General features: G+C 40.8%; 1 protein-coding gene across 1 annotated transcript; it reads left to right on the plus strand.

The window, feature by feature from the left end:
* Positions 1 to 355: 355 nt before the first annotated feature.
* Positions 356 to 17,079, plus strand: tdrd5 (tudor domain containing 5). Its single transcript, XM_078258652.1, has 18 exons — positions 356 to 437; positions 1,165 to 1,411; positions 1,596 to 1,807; positions 4,710 to 5,013; positions 5,283 to 5,452; positions 6,326 to 6,409; positions 6,568 to 6,624; positions 7,548 to 7,710; positions 8,841 to 9,025; positions 9,392 to 9,597; positions 9,892 to 10,101; positions 10,223 to 10,289; positions 11,323 to 11,523; positions 11,843 to 11,977; positions 14,082 to 14,147; positions 14,474 to 14,659; positions 14,790 to 14,973; positions 16,707 to 17,079. Exons 1-18 carry the CDS (start codon positions 417 to 419, stop codon positions 16,772 to 16,774), a joined length of 2,766 nt encoding a protein of 921 aa, XP_078114778.1. The 5' UTR covers positions 356 to 416; the 3' UTR covers positions 16,775 to 17,079.
* Positions 17,080 to 19,619: the final 2,540 nt, after the last annotated feature.

Below are 19,619 nucleotides of genomic sequence, written 5' to 3' on the forward strand. Positions count from 1 at the left end.
TATTTTTACTGTATTGATCAGAAAATAAGCCATTGTACACAAGGCTTGAACGAGTTTCGTTTTTTTTTTTATTCAATAGTAGCGAGCTATGTGGAAGGAGCAAGATACACAGATGTCATCAATCTACTCCAGTGTCTCAGTCATGGTAACCCAACAAATGTAAATAACTTCTGTTATGATTTGACACTTGTCAAATCATAACAGAAGTTATATCTGGACCCTTTACATATAAAGGTCTAGAGAACACACTTTACAAAGACCCAACAATTACGTCTTAACAATTTCCACAAGAGCACTAGCTAGTCATCGTCGCTTCAGCAATAAACGATCTGTGTTTGCGGTGCTACCACTGTTACGCGACTGAACGTGTATTATCTGTGGTTTGTTAGCAACAGGTGTGGCGAGGTTGAAGGTGAATGGGATGCGTCAAGCTTGGAGTAAGTTGACATTTCTACAATACATTTGAAACAATTTAAACAAGATATGGCTTTTCTGGTCTGTGTCTGTATTTAAATACATTGTTAACGAAATGAATTAATTTATAATTGCTGCAGCGGCAACTAGCAGTTAACTCACTGAATACAATGCTCAACCTCCAGAGGTTTTCTGTTCTGAAAGTCAGAGGCTAAGTGCACGTTTGCTAATTTAACAGTTGAGTCGGCGGTGATGTGTCAGTGCATAGCAAAGGTTACTTAGCTTAACTAGCTGTACCCGTGTTTATGGTGTGTTAACGTTACCTCAAGAAGGTTTATTAGACCTGTAATGACCGTTTCAAAAAGCATGCTACTGTTCATGTGTAGCTAAGGAAACAATAAAGATGGCCGAAAACGAATAGGTCACTTTTGACGCCATGACCTCAGTTGCCGTCATCTGACATGTTTTATTTTCTTTGTGATAAATCGAAGTGAAAAATTTGACCATATGATTTTGTGTTTAAAAAAAGAAACAAGGTAATTCAAGATATTTTGGCAAAACTATTGAGTCAAAGCAATTAGTAATGCAGCATTTGTAACTTTATTTTAGTATAAAATACTAGTATATATTTTAGTGGAATAACTTTATGCATTTCTCTTCGCTGGTACTTTTGGGTTTATGGTTGGGTTTAGGATGTAGGTTACTGTCCTGTATGTCTTGTTCAATTTGTCCTCTTGCTGTGTTCTCCAGATCATGTCAGCAGGCAAGATGGACCAAGAAGTAGTTTTGGCAAAGCTGAAGAAGGATGTTCGTTCCTTGCTCATTTCATCTAAGATGGGCTTGGACCCCGAACAGCTCAGGCGAGACTATGTCCAAATGTTGGGGCATCCTATGCCCCTGAAACTCCTGGGCTTCAGACACATCATGGATATGGTGAAGGAGATGCCTGATGTGGTGTCAGTTAACTTAAGGGTAGATGGCAGCATATTTTTAAAAGGTAGAATCCTATTGGAGCATGTATTTCAAATTTTAAAGCTTGCTGAAGTTTCAATTCACCATCAAGGGGGAAAACATAACTACAACACAGCATAGAAGGGTTTGATGCATAAATCCTCTACAACATCTACCTGAACAAGCTCTAAAACTTCATGCTGTCACCTTTTATATGTCCGCCATCGCAGCTGTAAGTGACGAATCCACCCGAAACATTGAGGAGCTGGTTGCTAAGCAGCGCGTGTCTAAGAGCGCCAAGAAGTCCAGGACAGGAGGTGTCGGCTACTTCTCGCCCCGCTACGGTCAACAGTCCCCCGCTGTGGTCCTTCCCAGAAGAGGTCGTGCTCCTTTGGCTGTACCTGCCCAGTTGAGGTCACAGCTCCGCATTCTGCTCTCCCAGGTCTGACTTGAAGGTCCCTTGTCCAGTTTTGCTTTTTATAGCGTCATGAGTCTGAACTGTTTTGCAGTGCACTATGAAAACACACCCTACTAAATCCGAGAAGTAGAGGCCTGTAGGATTGGGTACCGAAACCCGGTTCCACTATGGAACCGGTTCCTACGCAACCTGTAGGAATCGGACCGGATTAGAACGCAAATTTCGGTTCCTCATTTCGGTGTTGACTGAAATATTGTCCCTCTTTTGCTCCGAAACGGACGTAAAAATATTGCACTTTCTCTGTAGTCTACCGTTAGCTAGCTACTATGGGTGGTACGGTTCATGAAAAAACATCCGAACCGCTTGGTTCGCTTGTCTCGGTTCGGAGCGTGTGTGCGTCGCACGGTTCGTCAGTACACTGTTAATATGCACTAACCACTTACTGCCGTAGTGCCCACTTTCGACACCTATGTTAAAACACTTACTGGAAACGACGAGGGGGATAAGCGTGAAAACACATGGCAGCTGATTGGACGAACGTGTCACGTGGTTCTTGCTGCTCCCGAATTTCAAAACAGACTCTAATGGCGTCTCGTTCTGAATACGATCTCGTATTTTACGAAAATAGTTCAACGAAACGAACGTTTCTGACCACATTTTAAGCGAGAAATAGGCCATACAGTTGCTGAATCTGTCTGTTTTTTTGATCGACAAAGGTCAGTTTAAAGGATTTTCGTCAGATTTTGAGAGGCGATTTTCGGGAGTGGAGGAGCATCTCGCTGCAGCCTGCGGGAAGGCCACATCCAAGTCAGTCTTTTTTTCTTTTTCTTTTTTTTTGCCTACGTGACTCCCCATACGCTCGAACGGACCAAGACGGTAGCGAAGCTGATATAGCCTCTTGTTTCACATTAAGTGATAGAAACTGATGTAGGCTAAACACAAACGACATTTCATGCAACAACAGTGAACTGTACTTGCCCGTGTACTTTTTCGTTCATTTGATTTCCGATTTTGAAACAAAGAGAGTGGTTCGGGAATAACATAAGACTGCTCCAGTGAAAGCCTTGTTTTCATGAACTTCTGGGGCTAGCTGCTAACTAGCTCGGAAGCTAACATCTAATGGCAGGCAGGTTGCTAATTAGCCAGTGCTAAAAAAGTATGGAAGTACTAGTTTCCCCTGCTTTCTTTCAATATTCCTCGGTATTTGTCTCTTGGTGTAGTTTGCTAACATGCTCGTAGACATGTAAATTAACTGTTTGCGTGCTAGCTAGCTAAGTCAACGGTCAACACCTTTTTATATTGCAACGTGAAAGCTCAGGCTGCTTTAGCTTCAGCTAAGCCACAGCAGAAACTTGCACTACCCCATTAAAATGCAACCTCAACCCTCGGATATAACGGTAATCATGTAGCGATTTTACTGTCTAGATATCTGTATGTGTGTTCGCCCTTTTGAAATACTTAGGTGTGTTACTGTGCAGGTCACTGAGTGAATCCGAATATCTGAGGAGCAGGAACCCTTTGCAGGTGTTTTGGATTAATTAGCTGAATAGAGGGGGACACTTTGAGCCTACAATATTGGACCTTTCACAATATTAAAATTTTCTGAGGGTTTTCATAAACTGTAAGCCATAATCAGCAAAATTATAACAAATACAGGCTTGAAATATCTCGCTTTGCATGTAATAAGTCTATATAATATATTAGTTTTACCTTTTTATAAAAAGTACACTGGACCAATTACATTAACTACATGAAAACTTCACTGAGGCTATATCAGCTTTGCGACCAGGCCGTCTCTTTTATTTTATTTTTTTTTATTTTTTCGAAAAATGTTATTATTCAAGTACAGATACATAAACACATTGAAAACATTAAATTCATACATACATACACGAAAAAAGGGTGCATGAAATTTACATTAAAGAGGTGTTAATTGTAAATGTTCAGAGTCCGATGGCTTTCTTATTTGTCAGTCGTTTTAAAGTTTCAAAATATAAGTTTCAAAATTGGTGAATATTCGGTTTTCTTTCAGTTCATTTACATTTATGGATATAAAATGTTCAAATAACATTAAAAGATTCAAAATGAAAACATGGCATTTATCCAAATAATTTCCTTCATAGTAAAAAATGCTACCAGGCTGTCTTGGTCCGTTCGAGCATATGGGGGAGTGACGTAAGCAAAGAAAAATGACTGACTTGGATGTAGCGAGATACACTTGCGGGACTGTGGAGTGCTGCATCTGCAGGTCACGCCACATGCAGAAATGTCAAGTGGGAGAGATGAGGAAGGCTGCCCGGATTTGGAGGATGCGCTAGCGTCGTATATAGTCTGGTGTGTGGGAACATTTTGGATTTCATGTTACCTAATGATGACAGCGGAAATAAAACAATAGATAGAACTGCCACTGTGTGCATGTATTGTGCAACATGCATTCAATATGCTAATTTTAGCTATATAGCATATGCTGAAGTATATTTGTGGAGTGTTAAAGATTAAAAGAAAAAAATAACAAGAACTGAAAACCGTGACCCTAAAACCGTGATATGAACCCAACCGTGGATTTTGTGAACCATACCACCCCTACTAGCTACCGTAAGTGTAGGCTACTTTTAAAATGCCATATTTTTCCTCTGGGCACACCAAAATGGACGTAAAAGCATGTTAACCATTCACTGCACATGATCACTAGTAAACCCATTACATCTTTGATGTCATTTTTCAGTTTTTCAAGACTCTGTTTAGGAATCGGAATCGTTTTTAAAAGTACCGGTTCGGCATCAGAATCGTAAAAATCCAAACGATACCCAACCCTAGAGGACTGACTGACCGTTCTCTTTGTTTTCTATATGTAAATTTTTCTAACAAAATCATGTAGCTCTGTTACTGCAAAACATTTGAAGTAATGATGCGGCCGTTCTCCCAGGGTCCACTCAGGTTGTCTGACCTGGAAACCAGCTTCCTGCGCTGCTTCGGCCACCCGCTGCGTGTCTACAACTATGGCTTCTACTCCACTGGAGAGATGCTGGAGGCAGTGGCGGACCTAGTCATTATCCAGCAGAGCAGGGTGGGCTCAGTTCTGACCCTGAGGGGACATATGCTTCCCAGGCCGCTGCTCAGACCGACTAGCTTACCAAGGAGAACTGGACCTGTAAAGTCAGTATCGCCGAGAACTGTCCAGTCAGCCTCCAAAGGGCCAGACATCAGAACTCAGACACCAAAACCCCCAGGTGATGCATTTACACATTTTGAACATGCTAGAATGTTTCCCTAAAAGCAATCCATATCCAGTGTCTTTTGGTTGCACATACGCTTGGCTTTTTTGAGATTGGATAGCTATTAAATCTGCCCAAAATGCTTTGATTGGCTAAATGTTGATGGGGTTATTACGTTAGTAATGTCAAACTAACACACGCCAAACTCCATTGTAAGTTTGGCACAGAAACGTTTTGTGCAGTTTTAATTTTTGAAATACCTTTTTGGGTTAATCCATTTGAAGTCCTGGTGAAGCAGAGTCCTCTGAGCCACCCAGCTACTGCTACTACCTTAGACCCTGTTGATAAAGAGTCGACAACTGTTGGTAACAAGACACAGATGGCTGAGAAGGACCAGGAAGCGGACCCAGAGCTCTGTCAGGAAGGTCGGCTCTTTCAGAAACGTGTCCAAAAGGTAAGAAAGTGTAGTACCTGCATCTTGTTGCTTAAAGCAAGACATGATAATGTGAAAGGTGGAAAAAAGAGACCACACACTAGAGGTGTTAATTCATTCAAATAATTGATGCATCGCGGACATGGACGATGCTGCATCGATGCAGTGGCCGACCATAATCGATTATTTTCGTTTACAATTTAGTGTAGACCTAACAACATTTCTGTTTACATATTCTGTTATGTTTTGCACATTCAGGAAGTGCCATGTGCTCAGTGCTGTAGTTTTATGTATCCAATTTATTTAGTATTCAAGCACTGCAGAATATTTTGTTTTTGAAGCTTGAAAGTGTGTGTGTGTGTGTACTTAAGTAAAAAATATTTTTTATTTTTGGATGAAAACATAACCATGTGAAGTAATATTATATTGAACTATACAGTATCTCAATGCATTCTCTCAAATTAAATATCCTGTATGGCTTTAATAGAAAAATGTATTTGATGCATCAAGATATTGAATCGCTGACATAATTAAATTGAATCGGGAGATCAGTGAAGATTCACACCTCTACCACACATGACTATTTAAAGGAGCATTTATCCAGTACGAGTCGTGGCAGATGGATGCCCACCAAGAGCCAATTTCTGTCTGAGGTTTCTGCCTGTTAAAAGTAAGGATTTCCTCGCCGCTGTGTGCAGTTTCTCTTGTGTGTTGCAGTATTGTGCGGCAGCTACAACCTAAAGACTTGTTTTGGTCACAGGATACATTTTGATATAGCATAGCAGAAAATGCATCAAATACAATATTACTAAATTAAGTATTGTGGGAAAAATTACGAGTATTTATTTTTAAGTACAATGATCTTTTGGTCTTTCTACTTAAATTCTACTTCAGCTGGAGGAGGAGCTTCGCCAGCGAATAGTGGAGAATGGAGTCGCTGGCACCATTAGTCAGGAGCTGAAGGACAAGCTGCGGAAGGTCAGACTTCCTGCTAGTTTATAAGCAGATGTCTTTGTGTCACTAGTGACTACAAACCTCTAATATGTTTTGCTTTCATGGCGAGAATTAATTTGGTACAGAATGTAACCAGGACCATGGTTACAAGTCTTGTAATTTGTATGTTCATGACTCTGCAGGTTGTAGGTCAGACCAGTGGTGGATTATCGGTGCACGATCTGCCTGCTGAGTACAAGGTAAAAAACAACAGCAAAGATAGTCATGCAGTTTTCCTATTCACCTTTAGTGTCACAGGAGAGTTTAAGACAAATTAATCTGGGGTTTGGAAGCTTAAAGGGTAACTACATATTCTTTGGGCATATAGGGGCACAGCACCCACGGGAGCACTATCAATATCACGAGCCTCGCAGACCTTCAGCCGCTGCTTCACCAACCTCTGCCCACTGCCTCTCGCTCTTTCTCTTCATCCGTAACATTGTAGCCTACTCTGGCTCAAATGAATAGCCTACATGTGGTCATCGAACTATAACGACCTCATCCATTTTTTTTCAAAATCATTTAAATATTGAGCCATTACATTGAAAATCTTTTATATAACAGATGCCTACAATTTCTGTAGCCTACTCTGAAACAACAGACTACCTGAACCCCTTTTTCTCGTTTTGCGTTTCACTCTCCACACTGCTGTCTTCGGACAAAAAAGTAATGTCCTCAGATTGATAATGTTGTCAGACACTTTTAGTAACAATCTGAGCTGGTCAGTACCACAAAAAAAAGCAAGGCTCCACAATTGCCTCATTAGGTTACATTGTAGCTCAGTTCGCACCGGCTCGTCATTGCGATCTTGATCAATACTGGACCAAATTCAAAGATTTTTGTTCATATCAGTCTATTAGATATGCATGCATGGAGAAATGGAGCCCAGATTGGGGCTCAATCTAGTTCCTCATTCAGTTGAGGAACTAGATTCAGTCATTCCACATAGCTAAATAAAAAACATTGGCTTCACTGTTTTGGTTTGTTTCTTGCTTTTTGAGCACCTTACTGAGCTAGAAAGTAACTCACTCACATTTAGCCAACTTGACCCTAATGGTGATTATGAAGCGCCTAAGCTGTTCTTTAGTTCAGATAGTAATGAAATATGTGTTTTGCTCCTCAGAGTCTTTTTGGTGAGGATGTTCCACTGCAACAAAGCGGCTTTGTCAGTGTCACTGAACTAGTCAGTGCCATGAGTGACACCTTCCACCTGAAACCTGTAGTGGATGACAATGGGCAACACTGGATAGTCATGGTCATAAATGATGGTGACAATACGCAATCAGGTGTGTTGAATGTCAAAGAGTAACGTTACCTGAAAACAGCTTGTAGTTTCTTTTTAGCATCTCACATCACACTTTCAGTAGTGACCACTACTACGGTCAGAAACATTGTGCCAAAATATGAACAATAAGGTTGCTGTCAACGGGCTTATCTGCTAATGTTAGCTACCGACTGTTACCTTGAAACTATCCAGCAAATAGACGGTACCGTAGGGTGCCGTTACCTGAAACAGTGATTTAACGTCACCGCTCATTTTACAGTTTAACAACAAAACAAAACGCTGATTGAACATTACTAGCTACGTTTTTCATGTTGGTTTTGAGCGGTATGCACCCCCACTAACCTGGAAAACGGTTTTAAAACGGTAACGTTAATACAGCGTGTCGGAGGAATACAACGTCTCCTGCAGCGGGGAGTCAAGGGAGAGGGACAGCAGCGTTCGCTAACGTTAGCTTCTTGTCTCATCTGGGGTCTGATAAACAGTAAATTCATCAAATTCAGTGTTCACAATGCTATTTTCCAATAAACTGTAGCTGTCATATTTCACGGGACCCGCATGAGTGCGGATTTCATGTCGTGGCTTTCGTCGCTGTTTTTCACTTTGCCTAAGATTGAGTGACAAGTGTACTCGCCCTGTTGTTTATTTGGTTGCCATGACTTCGCGAGTGATGACGTCCTGTCACTGTTTCAGTTGCTCACCCTAAACATGGACCCTAAAGGGGAGAGAGAGCGGATGACGCTTGAGTTCAGTAGAGCAGACGGCTCTGCAGAGTCGTGTAATTACGACTTTATGACTTTTCATAAACAGCTGAAGGAGCGACGCTGTGCGGTGTACATAGCGGAAACCCTGTTGTGCGTCTGCCCTATTTCTGATACCGTGGCAGCAGAAATTTTACCGTGGCGGGACGCCATCAACAGAGGAAACACTGTTACGTAATATGGAGGTGTTCTTGAGAACCCGCTACTGGCGTCTCACTAGAACACAAGTCTGTGTTTGTTTCTGCAATCAATACTTTTCTAATCAATGACGTATTGTAATAAATGGTGGTGCCTGAGATATCACGTGACAAAGCATTCTTGTGCAACAATAACTTTCAGCTAAGCAGAAGATGTATTTTTCTTTATTTTGTAGACTCAAAGGTGACTGAAAGTTCTGGTGATAGTGGGAAGCTGCCAATTATGAGCTACTATTTCAGCTGTGAAGAGTCTCCTTGGGAAGGCAAACTGGAAGGAGACAACGATAATATCGCAGGAGATTATGAGAATGAGGAGCTAAAAACCAATACAACCAACAATTCCAAGAATACCCACGAAATGGTTAGACAGTATCTTTTTCATCATGTTGTTTTACATTACTATGCTCTAAGAACGATCTTTAAGAGAGAAACCTAACTAAAGATTTTGTCAGGTAATCGGAGCATAACATGGTGTGTTCTTACAATGCCAGTGCAAACATGAATTTTCACTGCACTTAACAAGCAGGTGTCAATGTCCCATTAACGGTGTACCCTGTGAAAAATGTTGTTGATTTTGTCCATATATTCAGGTTAGACAACTCTAAAACGTATTTATTAAAAGTGCTGTAGAATAGTACTGAACATAGAGTAACACTGCTGTGAAGTGCTAAATTAAATAAACGTATTATTATTATCGCTCACCACTCTGCTTTTCATGTGTCCTCAGATGTACCCTGCCATTCAGGTGCATTGCAGCCCTTCGGTGCCCCTGGACGCCCTGCAGAGTCAACGTCTCAAACTGCCGACACCCCATGGTGCTCGAGAGCTGGTAGAAGTCCTGGTCGAACAGGTGGAGTCGCCAGGACATTTCTACATCCGCTTCAGCGAGAGTGAGGAGTCTCGAGCTATGGAGGACATGATGATTGAGATGAGGTGGTGGACTTGTTAGTTGCAGCTTAGTCAAAAGATAATGTACTAACGCTTCCTGTACCTGTTGTAATATTAGCTGTCCCCTTTGGCATTGCAGTATACTCAGTAATATAATACATAATCCTTTTATATTTACCCTTTCAACATGCCTGCCACACTCAAATGTACTATGTCGAACCATATTGCTCTATCTGATGGGCAGTTAAAAGGTTGATAAAATGGTTCATTATTATGCGAACCATAATAGAAACGTATAATAGAAACTATTGTATTTTTTTTTTCCTCTGGTGCCTGTAGACAATGTTACACCTATCCTGAGGTGTCAGAGCGTTACCGCCTCCCTGAGCGATTTGTCAGACGGGGTCAAGTCTGCTGCGTGTCACCCAAAGGAATGTGGTTCTACCGGGTGGTGATCCACCAGATCATCAGCCCCACTCAGGTCGAGGTGTACTATGTCGACTTTGGCGATATAACCGTGGTACAGAGCGCCAACCTCAAGTTCCTCAAGTAGGGGCATTTCATACATTTAAGCAGTTAAACATTCAAACTAGTACTGCTTCTACTGCTATTAAGCTGATTGGGTTCTGTGTTTTGCTGTGCTCTCTACGATTCATCTCTGTTTCCTCAGGTCATGTTATTCTGAACTTCCGGCACAAGCTGTTCCGTCATCGCTGGCTGGAATTAAACCCACCACTGTGAGTCTGATAGCATATTTAAAGGTCCAGTGTGTAATGTGTTTAGTTGTTCATTATCAAAGTCTGTGTTGCCCGTTCACAAACCTGTCCTTTTTCATGAATATTTACCATCACCATGAATTCTAAGTATTCCTTTTGACTTGAAATTTTACATTGCATTTGCATGAACTGGGGTAGACGCTCCATATTTATGCACCATCTTGAAATACGTTACGGTAAGGGACATACAGGACATACTGCTCCACCTTTCGCGTTTTCGCTGTCACATGATAAACTCACAGGTGCTGTTAATGCTGCTAATGGGTATCGTAGCTTCCCGGCCCGGCAAGTTTGAAGAAGGAAACATGGAGGACCACACGTATTCAAAATCCAAATTTCAGGAACAGGAGTCTTCTTCTTCGCCCAAAAAAAGAAAAAGGATATTGAAAGGAGCTGGCTTTTTGAAGCGTGAAGGCTACCATAGCTGTAATACGTACTTTGAACTGCGTGGTGCGAGAGAGTTGATTGCGATATATGATCTCAAAGCTAGATGGGAGAAATTCCTACACATTGGACCTTTTTAATAATCTTTTCAGTTACCTGGCAAATTTGAGTTTTCTTGCAAAAGGCCTACCTTCACTTTTTGTTAATACCACAGTGGTCATCTGTATCTGGCATCCATCCTGTATTAGTACTATAGACAGTGTTGTATTTCATGGTCCTTGCATTTCTTGGTCATACATTCATCCTGCATCGTTATCAGACTGATTGTCCTAGACTCCTAGTGAATATTTGACTTGACACGTGAAATGTATTTGTTTAAAATTCACCATCAGTGTTGGATTATTTTCCCATTTTTGTTGGCCCACCAACCGCTTCATGATTATTTATGTTCAAAAGTTCCATAATATTAAACTAAGTAGTGTGTAAGTGTTTTATACTTTCATCTTGCATATTTAAGTGAAGAAATTCAAACTGTTCAGCTGCAGATGTTGCAAAATGTCCTGTTATATTGACTTTTATGAATAAGAGCGCTGTGGTTTGCCTCTTGCAGGGCAGCTGGACTGCTGAGGCAAGGGCTTCTTTCCAGAAGCTGTGCTCCGAACGCACCCTGGTGGGCGCTTTGGATTGTTACATCAGAGATGTACTTCAGCTCTACCTGTGTGACACGCATACTGATATCGACATCTACATCCACACCATCCTGGTGAGCCAGGGCCATGGGACAGCCTGCAGCCCTGCAGCCAGTGCAGCAGTAAGGCGCACACACTTATTTCTACCATAGACATGATAAATACCAGTTTTTAAATTAGCTTGCAGATGTCTTTGAAAATATATTAAAGAGATACCAGCGCAACACTGTACTGAATCAGGGTATTAGAAATGTACCTTGCATCATTAATACTTTTGATTCAGGTTAGTTACTGTATGAGTTCATTCCTAACTTTGGGTTCATCTTGTTTATGTGACCATCGCAAGAGTACTGAAATACTGTTTATGCATATTGATATATATTTAAACTTGATCTATAAACCCACTTCTGTGTACTGTGTACGTTCCTTTTCTTTCCTTAGCTGTGTGTCCAAATCCACCCAGTGAGTCTCTACCTCGGGGAGGGAATGGTTGACCTGCCAGAGGTAGAAGCGGTAGCCACTTTTTCACCCAAGCCAGCAAACATGATTGAACAGTCCATGTCGACTTCACCAAAGGTACCACACACACACACACGCACGCACGCACGCACGCACACGCGCAAGCAAGCTTCTGCCGATGTATGTAAAAAGCTTTGAGGCTGCAGTACAGTCAAACAAAACAGTAGTGCCAATACTGGGTTACTTTGATTTGCAGCTTTATGTCTCAATTGTTTCTTGTCTGAGTTCACTCTCTTTGTCTCGTCTCTCCCTCCCCCTCTTACACTTCCTCTTTCTTACCCAATCTTTTAATGTTGCTGTAAAGCTTTTATTCTCCACTGTCCATGGCTCTTATCTTACCAGCCATACTGTCACTGCTGCAGGCCCACTGCAGCACCACACACACACACACACACACACACACACACACACACACACACACACAGTAAGTGTTGACACTCCTACACACACACATCCTCTTGCCGAAGGGAGGGGTCCAATCCAATGCTCCTTAATGTATACTCACTCTGTTGAGAAGGTCACAGCTTGTTGGCCAATAAATAATGTGACAGCCAATCAGTGGGCTGTTTAATGTATATTGGATTACAAGATTGTGTCGCTCTTATCTTAATGAGTGGATAGTTGTTAAAGTGAACATAGGAAAGGAGATTAAGTGAATAACTGGGTTATGCCAGGCATTTTATGCCGCTATGATCGGGCCGGGCCCTTAAACAAGCATTCGTGTTTTTTTAATCATTACTTTATTAGCCTTATTCGGTGGGGAGCAAGCTATGCCTCTCTAGCTTCTCCTGTAGCTCTGGGTGGATGTCCTGCACTGACTTGAGTGTGAGGTAAACTGTGCTACATCGTGTGTCCCCCCCCTCCCCCCACAGCACTGCTGTCGGCCAATTAGGTGATCAAGAAAGTCTCCTATATGGTTCCAGGGCTTTGATTATGTTGCTGCCTTGATCTGTTACCCACACTATTCGGCTGAGGGAGCTAGGGTCAAGTTTTTTTTTACATTTTTTTAACGTTTCTTCATTCGGATCCATTTGCAATCCATTCCATTCGGAATAAACAAACAGCGCAGTTTACATGCTTCGTCCTTGTTGCATTACCGGTATTCATTAAGATAATTCTAAACAGATTTCTGTAGTTCAAACAACTCAGAATTGTAGTTGAGAACGCCAGTTATAACGGCCCAGGTATTAAAAAATTGTCGGGTTTTAATTGGGCTCATAATTACAGTTAATGTGCCGGGCTCGGCCACAACGTGCATGGACTCAGGTAGGGTTGGGCTTGATTTTTTTGGGCCCGATCTAAGCCCTTATGCCAGTTCTCCCTGTATCCATGAGCGGGGTAGAATAGAAAGAATGATGGGAGTAGCTCTACCTCCGATACAGTAGGTGGCGCTCTGCCAACGAACAACTGGTCGGAATAAGGCTTTTTCATCTGGTTGACCTTTGTCAAAATCACAGCAACTTGGAAAGCGGTGAGAACATGGATGACTTTTCATTCCCAGAAATGGGTCTTCTTGATAGTACTTGCCATGGCGAAGTCCTCAGTGGATTTAAAGGTTTAAAGCTTGTGTTGCTGTTGTTTTTGGCGCCATTGCTTCCAAATGCTCTCTTCTATTTCGGTGTAAAAACCACACTGCAGGTGTGGCAGTTATAACCTACGGATCATGCACAGACGCATAACCTGAATTAACCTGAAATCCCTGATTAAATTAGTAATCTAGATCTGTTAACTGGGATATGGTTTTGAGCCGCGTTACGGTGAGAAACTGGAGTATTGTCTTAACCCGAATAAATTTTTTGTTTTTGTTTTTAGTGTTATTGTCTGACTACAAAAACACCAGAGCTGTTTTGGTTATTGTTATATTTATTTGCATATTAAATAAAAGTTGAACAGGTTTTGTGGGTGCGTGCATGTACACAGCTATGCGAAATCACGCTTGTTATGTTCATATGCAATGCCATCAGCTGAAATCACTTACACAATATGCCATATTATGTGTGTGTAAGTGCAGTGCAATATAACATAGTCACAGGTTGTTGTGTATGTTGGTTTATGAACAAATGATTCAACATGCAGAAAATGCAACCAAAGATCACTGTATAGTTACATTTGTTAATGAAATATGAATCTGAAGGAAACAGGAAGTTTCTTGATGTCTCAGGTTGAGGAGGAAGAGCTGCCCGACCTGGAGTTTATTGAGGACAAAGAAGTCAGCCCCCATATTCAGGTATTACCAATTGATAATAAATAAACTAAACCGTTTATATGTACAATATATGACCATTTTAAAAATTTAAGCTTGCCTTAATTGGGTATAGACTGACTTATTAATGTTTTCTTAACTTACTTATGGAATACAACTCAAGTAATTGTGTTTTGGATTGTTGAATCGCGTAGTTTTTTTGCACTGCAATCACCTGCTTTAAATAAAGGATAAATAGAATCAAATATATAATGCCAGAGCAGTTTGTCTGTATGTGGACACAAAGATTTGTTCAACAACAGAGTGAACACACACCACTAAAGTCTTGTTTATTGCTGTGTTTTGTTCAGGGTATGGACGCCAACCCGTTCAATGCTCTAATAAATGGTCAAACCTTCAGCTACAGTGAATTGGGCTGGGCCTTGACCAACAAACCGCCTCCTACCAGCCCTTCCTGTCTGACCTCCAGCCCTCTTGCCCCTCCAGATTTGATCCAGACCCAGAAAATCCTAACTCACTGTAAAGCTGATCTTAAAGTAAGAAGACATCAGTTGTTTTTTATGGAAGCAAAATCACTGGATTTATGGTTTTTGTCAAGCACTTTAAAACAGAATAATAAAAGATAGTTGTATTTTGTCCATTAAAGAAACTTTAACCTCTTATCAGACACTGAGCAAGACTCCTCCACCAACTCCATCCATCATCACTTCCAGCTCCTGCTGTCCAACACTAAAAGAGGAGCAGCACTGGCCCAAAGTCGCCGCCCACTCGTTGGTCAGGCCACCTCCGATCCTGAGGACCCTGAGCATCCACACCCCTGACCTGGCCCAAATCCATGACTACACTCAGGGTACATATACATGCATACCGAAGGGCAATTCCAGCGCGAAATGAACCTAGGGGTTAATAACACATGATTACCGAGTCGACCGTTCTCTGGGATATGTTTTCATGCTAATCGAATGTGTCTCTAGCTTGAAACAAGCTAGCACAAACCGATTATTAGCTTATAAAGCTAGTCGTCGGGGCAGGGGTAAAGAATTCGCTATTTCCATACTACTGTCAAGGCAAAAAATAGCACCACACTTCCACGGTAGCATAATGAGGGTCTCTACATGTAAACCGAGCACCGTGTTCGTTGTTCGACTGGTCATGACTGTTTTCCCAAGATGGTGCCTGCTTGTACAGTATATGTGAACGCTACTGTCTTTATTATCTATCTTTTTAGTAAACTGTCTGTACACTTACAAAGTTCTCAGTGCTTCGGTTTACATGTAGGGACCCTCATTATGCTACCGTGGAAGTGTGGTGCTATTTTGAGCCTTGAATTATTCATTATTTTTACTTTACCCCTGCCCCGACGACTAGCTTAATAAGCTAATAATCGGTTTGTGCTAACTTGTTTCAAGCTAGAGACACATTCAATTAGCATGAAAACATATCCCAGAGAACAGTCGACTCGGTAATCATGTGTTATTAACCCTAGGTTCATTTTGCGCCTGAATTGTCCTTTAAGTACACAAGGTTTGTGTATAAGCTGCAAAAAATTCATACAAAAAATACTTTGCCTCGTAGGGCGACGATAAGTCGGGTTGATTTAGTGTGAAGCTATTTCAGCAATTGTGATTTGCCATGTGAATTTGTTGTTGAATGGACAACATTGGTATAAATTCTGTTCATTATAAACAAACAAATTCACCACTTCTTGTGTGGCACTACAACTATGTGCCAATGTTCTATCAAGTAGAGTAGAACATATATCAGTTAAGAATAAGTTAAGCAAAATGCTTTACACAGTAAAATAAATATATATATTTCTAAGAGTAGTATTGTTTCCTTCAAATTGTAGAAAGACAACATTGTACACACAAAGGCATGTCCTCTCTCTTGCGCACACACTCATTTTCTAATAGGATTTATACAATGACCTTCATTAGAGAGGGAGAGAGATTTTTTTTTCAATGAAATTAGCCTGTGTCCATGGTTGCAGAGAGGAAGTATTGATTTCCATCCCGCTGCTTGCAGTTGTGGATGTACCTGCACTGGGAACCTGAAACGGATTCGATTAGACCTGTTACTAGAGCTATTTGACCCAACAAGCTGCTTTCATTGCATTGTATTTGTCCTGATATCGATACACTGCTGCTCCACCGTGGCTGTGCTTGCACAGTGTTAATGAAAAAGACTCACTTTTAGCACGGGACTCTATTAAAATTGCCTGTTAGGGTTGTGCTACAGAGGACTTTGCTCACACAGTTCTTAGTATCACAATAAATGTTTTGAATAAAATAATGAGGATCAATTATAATGAGGTATGACAATAATTCACAACTGATTTATCACTTGCAATATTGAAACAGGGAAGTAGCGCACTGTGAATCACAGCTTAGCTGACAACTGCGCTCTGTCCCCTGTGAGGAGCTCCACTGCTAAAGCTACTGATACATGGACTGTAGTGATTCAGTATAGTGAGTTGTTTCCTTTGAAAATTTGTTGATTTGTTTTTATGTGTGCTGAACAGCTCTAATAGTAATAGCTGTGTCTTACATTAATATTATGTGTTTTTTTTCTTCTGATGTCCAGGTGTACCAGTTTCTCCGCTCCATCTGCGACACTCTGGTCATTGGTTTCCTCTGTTTGGGACCAGGTAGGACATGTCTCCTACATCCAACACAACCAGAATGAGTCAACACCCAAAGGAATGAACATGTATTCCATAATAATTACTAGTAATCATAGTATCGGGACACTCTGAGAATCCAGTTTTGGAATAATTTTTTCTTCACTTGAGTTATTTACCGACTTGCAAAAAGTGATAAAAGCATTTTTATAGGAAGTTAATTTTAATCTATTCGAGATCAGTTAAATTGTTTGTTGGGCTCTGTTTATTTGTTTGATAACTGTAATTGTAGCACTTTCCACAGTTTTGGAAGACAAAATAAATACTGGAAATGGATGGCTGTTCTTTTTTAAATGTGAATACGCTTGTGAATGCTTTTTGTTTAAAAAAAAAAAAAAAATGTTATTCTTTGTGTAAAGCGTTTAATCATTTTTTCAGAAGCCATCAAAATGTCTGATGTGTTAAATGGTTTAATTTCTTTTATATATATTAATATTGCTGTTCTGGACAAGCTTAAAACATTTCAAAATACTGTTATAATAAACATTACAGAAAGTGTTTTATTTTGGAAAATAAATTTTATTTGAGAAAATATTTTAGTATTTTCCCTATAGTCATTTATTTTCCACAGTTTGCTTTAGTGGATCCAATGTCTCACATACATTTGTAGACCAATTGTAAAACCATGCTTTACATTAATACTGTATTCTTTAAAGCATGACATATTTTAACACTCACAAGATGAGTGCACAGGAACAGTGAATTAAACTAAACAACAAAAAGACCATCTCTAAACTCTAGATGCTCATTGCTGTGAATCAAGGCGCTTTACTGAGCAGAGCTGACAGCTATGGAGCAAATATTTGTTATTTAGCAGAGCTGCCCATGCAACCCAATATAGATTTACAGTTCCAAAACCTACCACCTTCTCATCTCATTTTCCAAAATGATTATAAAAAAGAACTTAATGTGTGTATTCTTCTAAAACATATGGGGGGGTAGAGCTTGAAACTAGAGATCTGTTACCAACATGTGCTCAGACTAATAAAGGTTAAAGCAGAATGTGGAGTCTTGGATCATTAGTCTGCATCATGCTGGGCTTCATGACCTTTACTGGCTCAGCCAATTAGCTTTTTAAAAAAGCCCCTAATGAGAAAAGCTCTTCCTCTCACTCTAACGCAGCAGCACAATGAAGAGCGTTAACCTATATACTGTACACACATACACATTTCCTGTACAATGACACCGTTCAGACATACATTTACACGCACGATGCATACAAATATGAATACTTTTTTTTTGGAACACAAACCTTATATCTAATTGTTATGCACACAAACACACAGTATAGTTTTTTTTTTTTTTTTTGTAAGTCAAGTGCATTACGATCAAAACTATACATTGACACAAACATTACGAGCATTGTCTTTAACAAGCATGCACAGACGTTAGACGTTTGTGGTGAATGTTGAGGTACAGTGGTGTTATTTAGTAAGTAAAACACTGCAGCTAAATGCTATGAAGACTTTAGTGTCTGTTCTAATGGATCTTTCATTAGTATGTCCTGATTTATTTGGTAATGCAGGAGTACATTAGCCTGGCTCCGCCCCCCTACTTACTTCCGCTCAATTTTCATTTCCCTTCAGTACTCCGTCTAGGTTTGCAGTATGTTCTTGGGTTTTCTCCGGTCAAATATTTGTAGGTTCAATCAGCGAACAGAGGGAGTGGCTGAGAACGATGACGTTGAGGATGTGCACTAGAAAGATGCGAGTGAAGCCATTCGGTCCGTTGTGGCAGCAATGCTGCCAAATATCCAGAAGTTAAAGCCCGAGCAAGAACAATCTTTACTGAGTTGTGTTGGTGGCCATGATGTTGTGGCTTTCCTCCCCACGGGGTTCGGGAAAAGTTAGATTTTCCAGCTCACTCCGTTAGTGGCATACGTCACGACCAAACGTTAGCGATTGGTTATGGCAGATCCAGAGTGGCTCTGAGCAGATCCAATAGTTTTAAACTTCAACAGAGTACCCGCCTTCAAGGAAGTTAACACTTGTCAATGGAGAGAGGCCAGACTCTCTGTACACATGAAATGTACGAGAGTCTGGTAGGACCAGGCTAGGAGTACATGTCTGTCTGAGTGAATTCTGTATGTGTGTGAGGAGAGTCTTATCAGTACACAAGGCTCTTCAGGCAGTATGGGGATTGAAGGCCACTCTAATCTAGACCCAATGGTGACTGATCCAGCTGTGTGTGGTGTGTGTGTCAGTCAATCAGTCAGTCATACACGTAAACTTAATTAGGAGGAGAGTAATGTGGTTGCAGCCAACAGCAACAGAGTATCAGTGTGCTGAATAAAGCACGCAGATCGAATGGCTTTGATTTACAGTCGAGACCCTGAATCAGACTCAGTCAGAGGAAGACTGCTTTTGTTTCACAGGCTTTTGGTTTGCTAATTAGTCGAGTAAATGACGGGTACTATTGATCTTCTGGATGTTTTGTCTCCCCTTTTTTCCATTTACATCCATATTGTAGGCATTAGGTTGATGCCAGAGCAGCTCTATTGAAAGCCTTCAGTGCAAGAGCAGCTAGAGAGCAGGAGTTGTTGGAAAGGCTTTGACGATGTAGTACACAACTAACGAGGAATGGTTAGCTCAATACTTGGACATATACACATACACTACATTAATCACTAAATGTATACGAAACTAGTAAAGCGTAACAATAGTGTTTGTACCATTGAATAAATATCCATTTGGAAAGAAACCCAGAATCCCACTCCACAGATCTTGTGACTCTTTGTAGGGACCCGACTCCTAGATTGGGAATCACTGGACTAAAGTAGCTAAATGTACGAAGTAAGGTTGGTTAAAACTAGCTCC

This window comes from Sander vitreus, chromosome 9 (genome assembly GCF_031162955.1).
Source record: "Sander vitreus isolate 19-12246 chromosome 9, sanVit1, whole genome shotgun sequence".
In the NCBI taxonomy this organism is placed as follows: domain Eukaryota; kingdom Metazoa; phylum Chordata; class Actinopteri; order Perciformes; family Percidae; genus Sander; species Sander vitreus.

What these genes read in the sequence shown, in the direction of transcription:
- tdrd5 (XM_078258652.1), top strand. Translation starts at nt 417, where the DNA reads ATGGGATGCGTCAAGCTTGGA. An exon ending in TGAAGGACAAGCTGCGGAAG is followed by an intron (nt 6,410 to 6,567) that starts GTCAGACTTCCT and finishes ATGACTCTGCAG; the next exon opens with GTTGTAGGTCAGACCAGTGG. An exon ending in CTGGAATTAAACCCACCACT is followed by an intron (nt 10,290 to 11,322) that starts GTGAGTCTGATA and finishes TGCCTCTTGCAG; the next exon opens with GGCAGCTGGACTGCTGAGGC.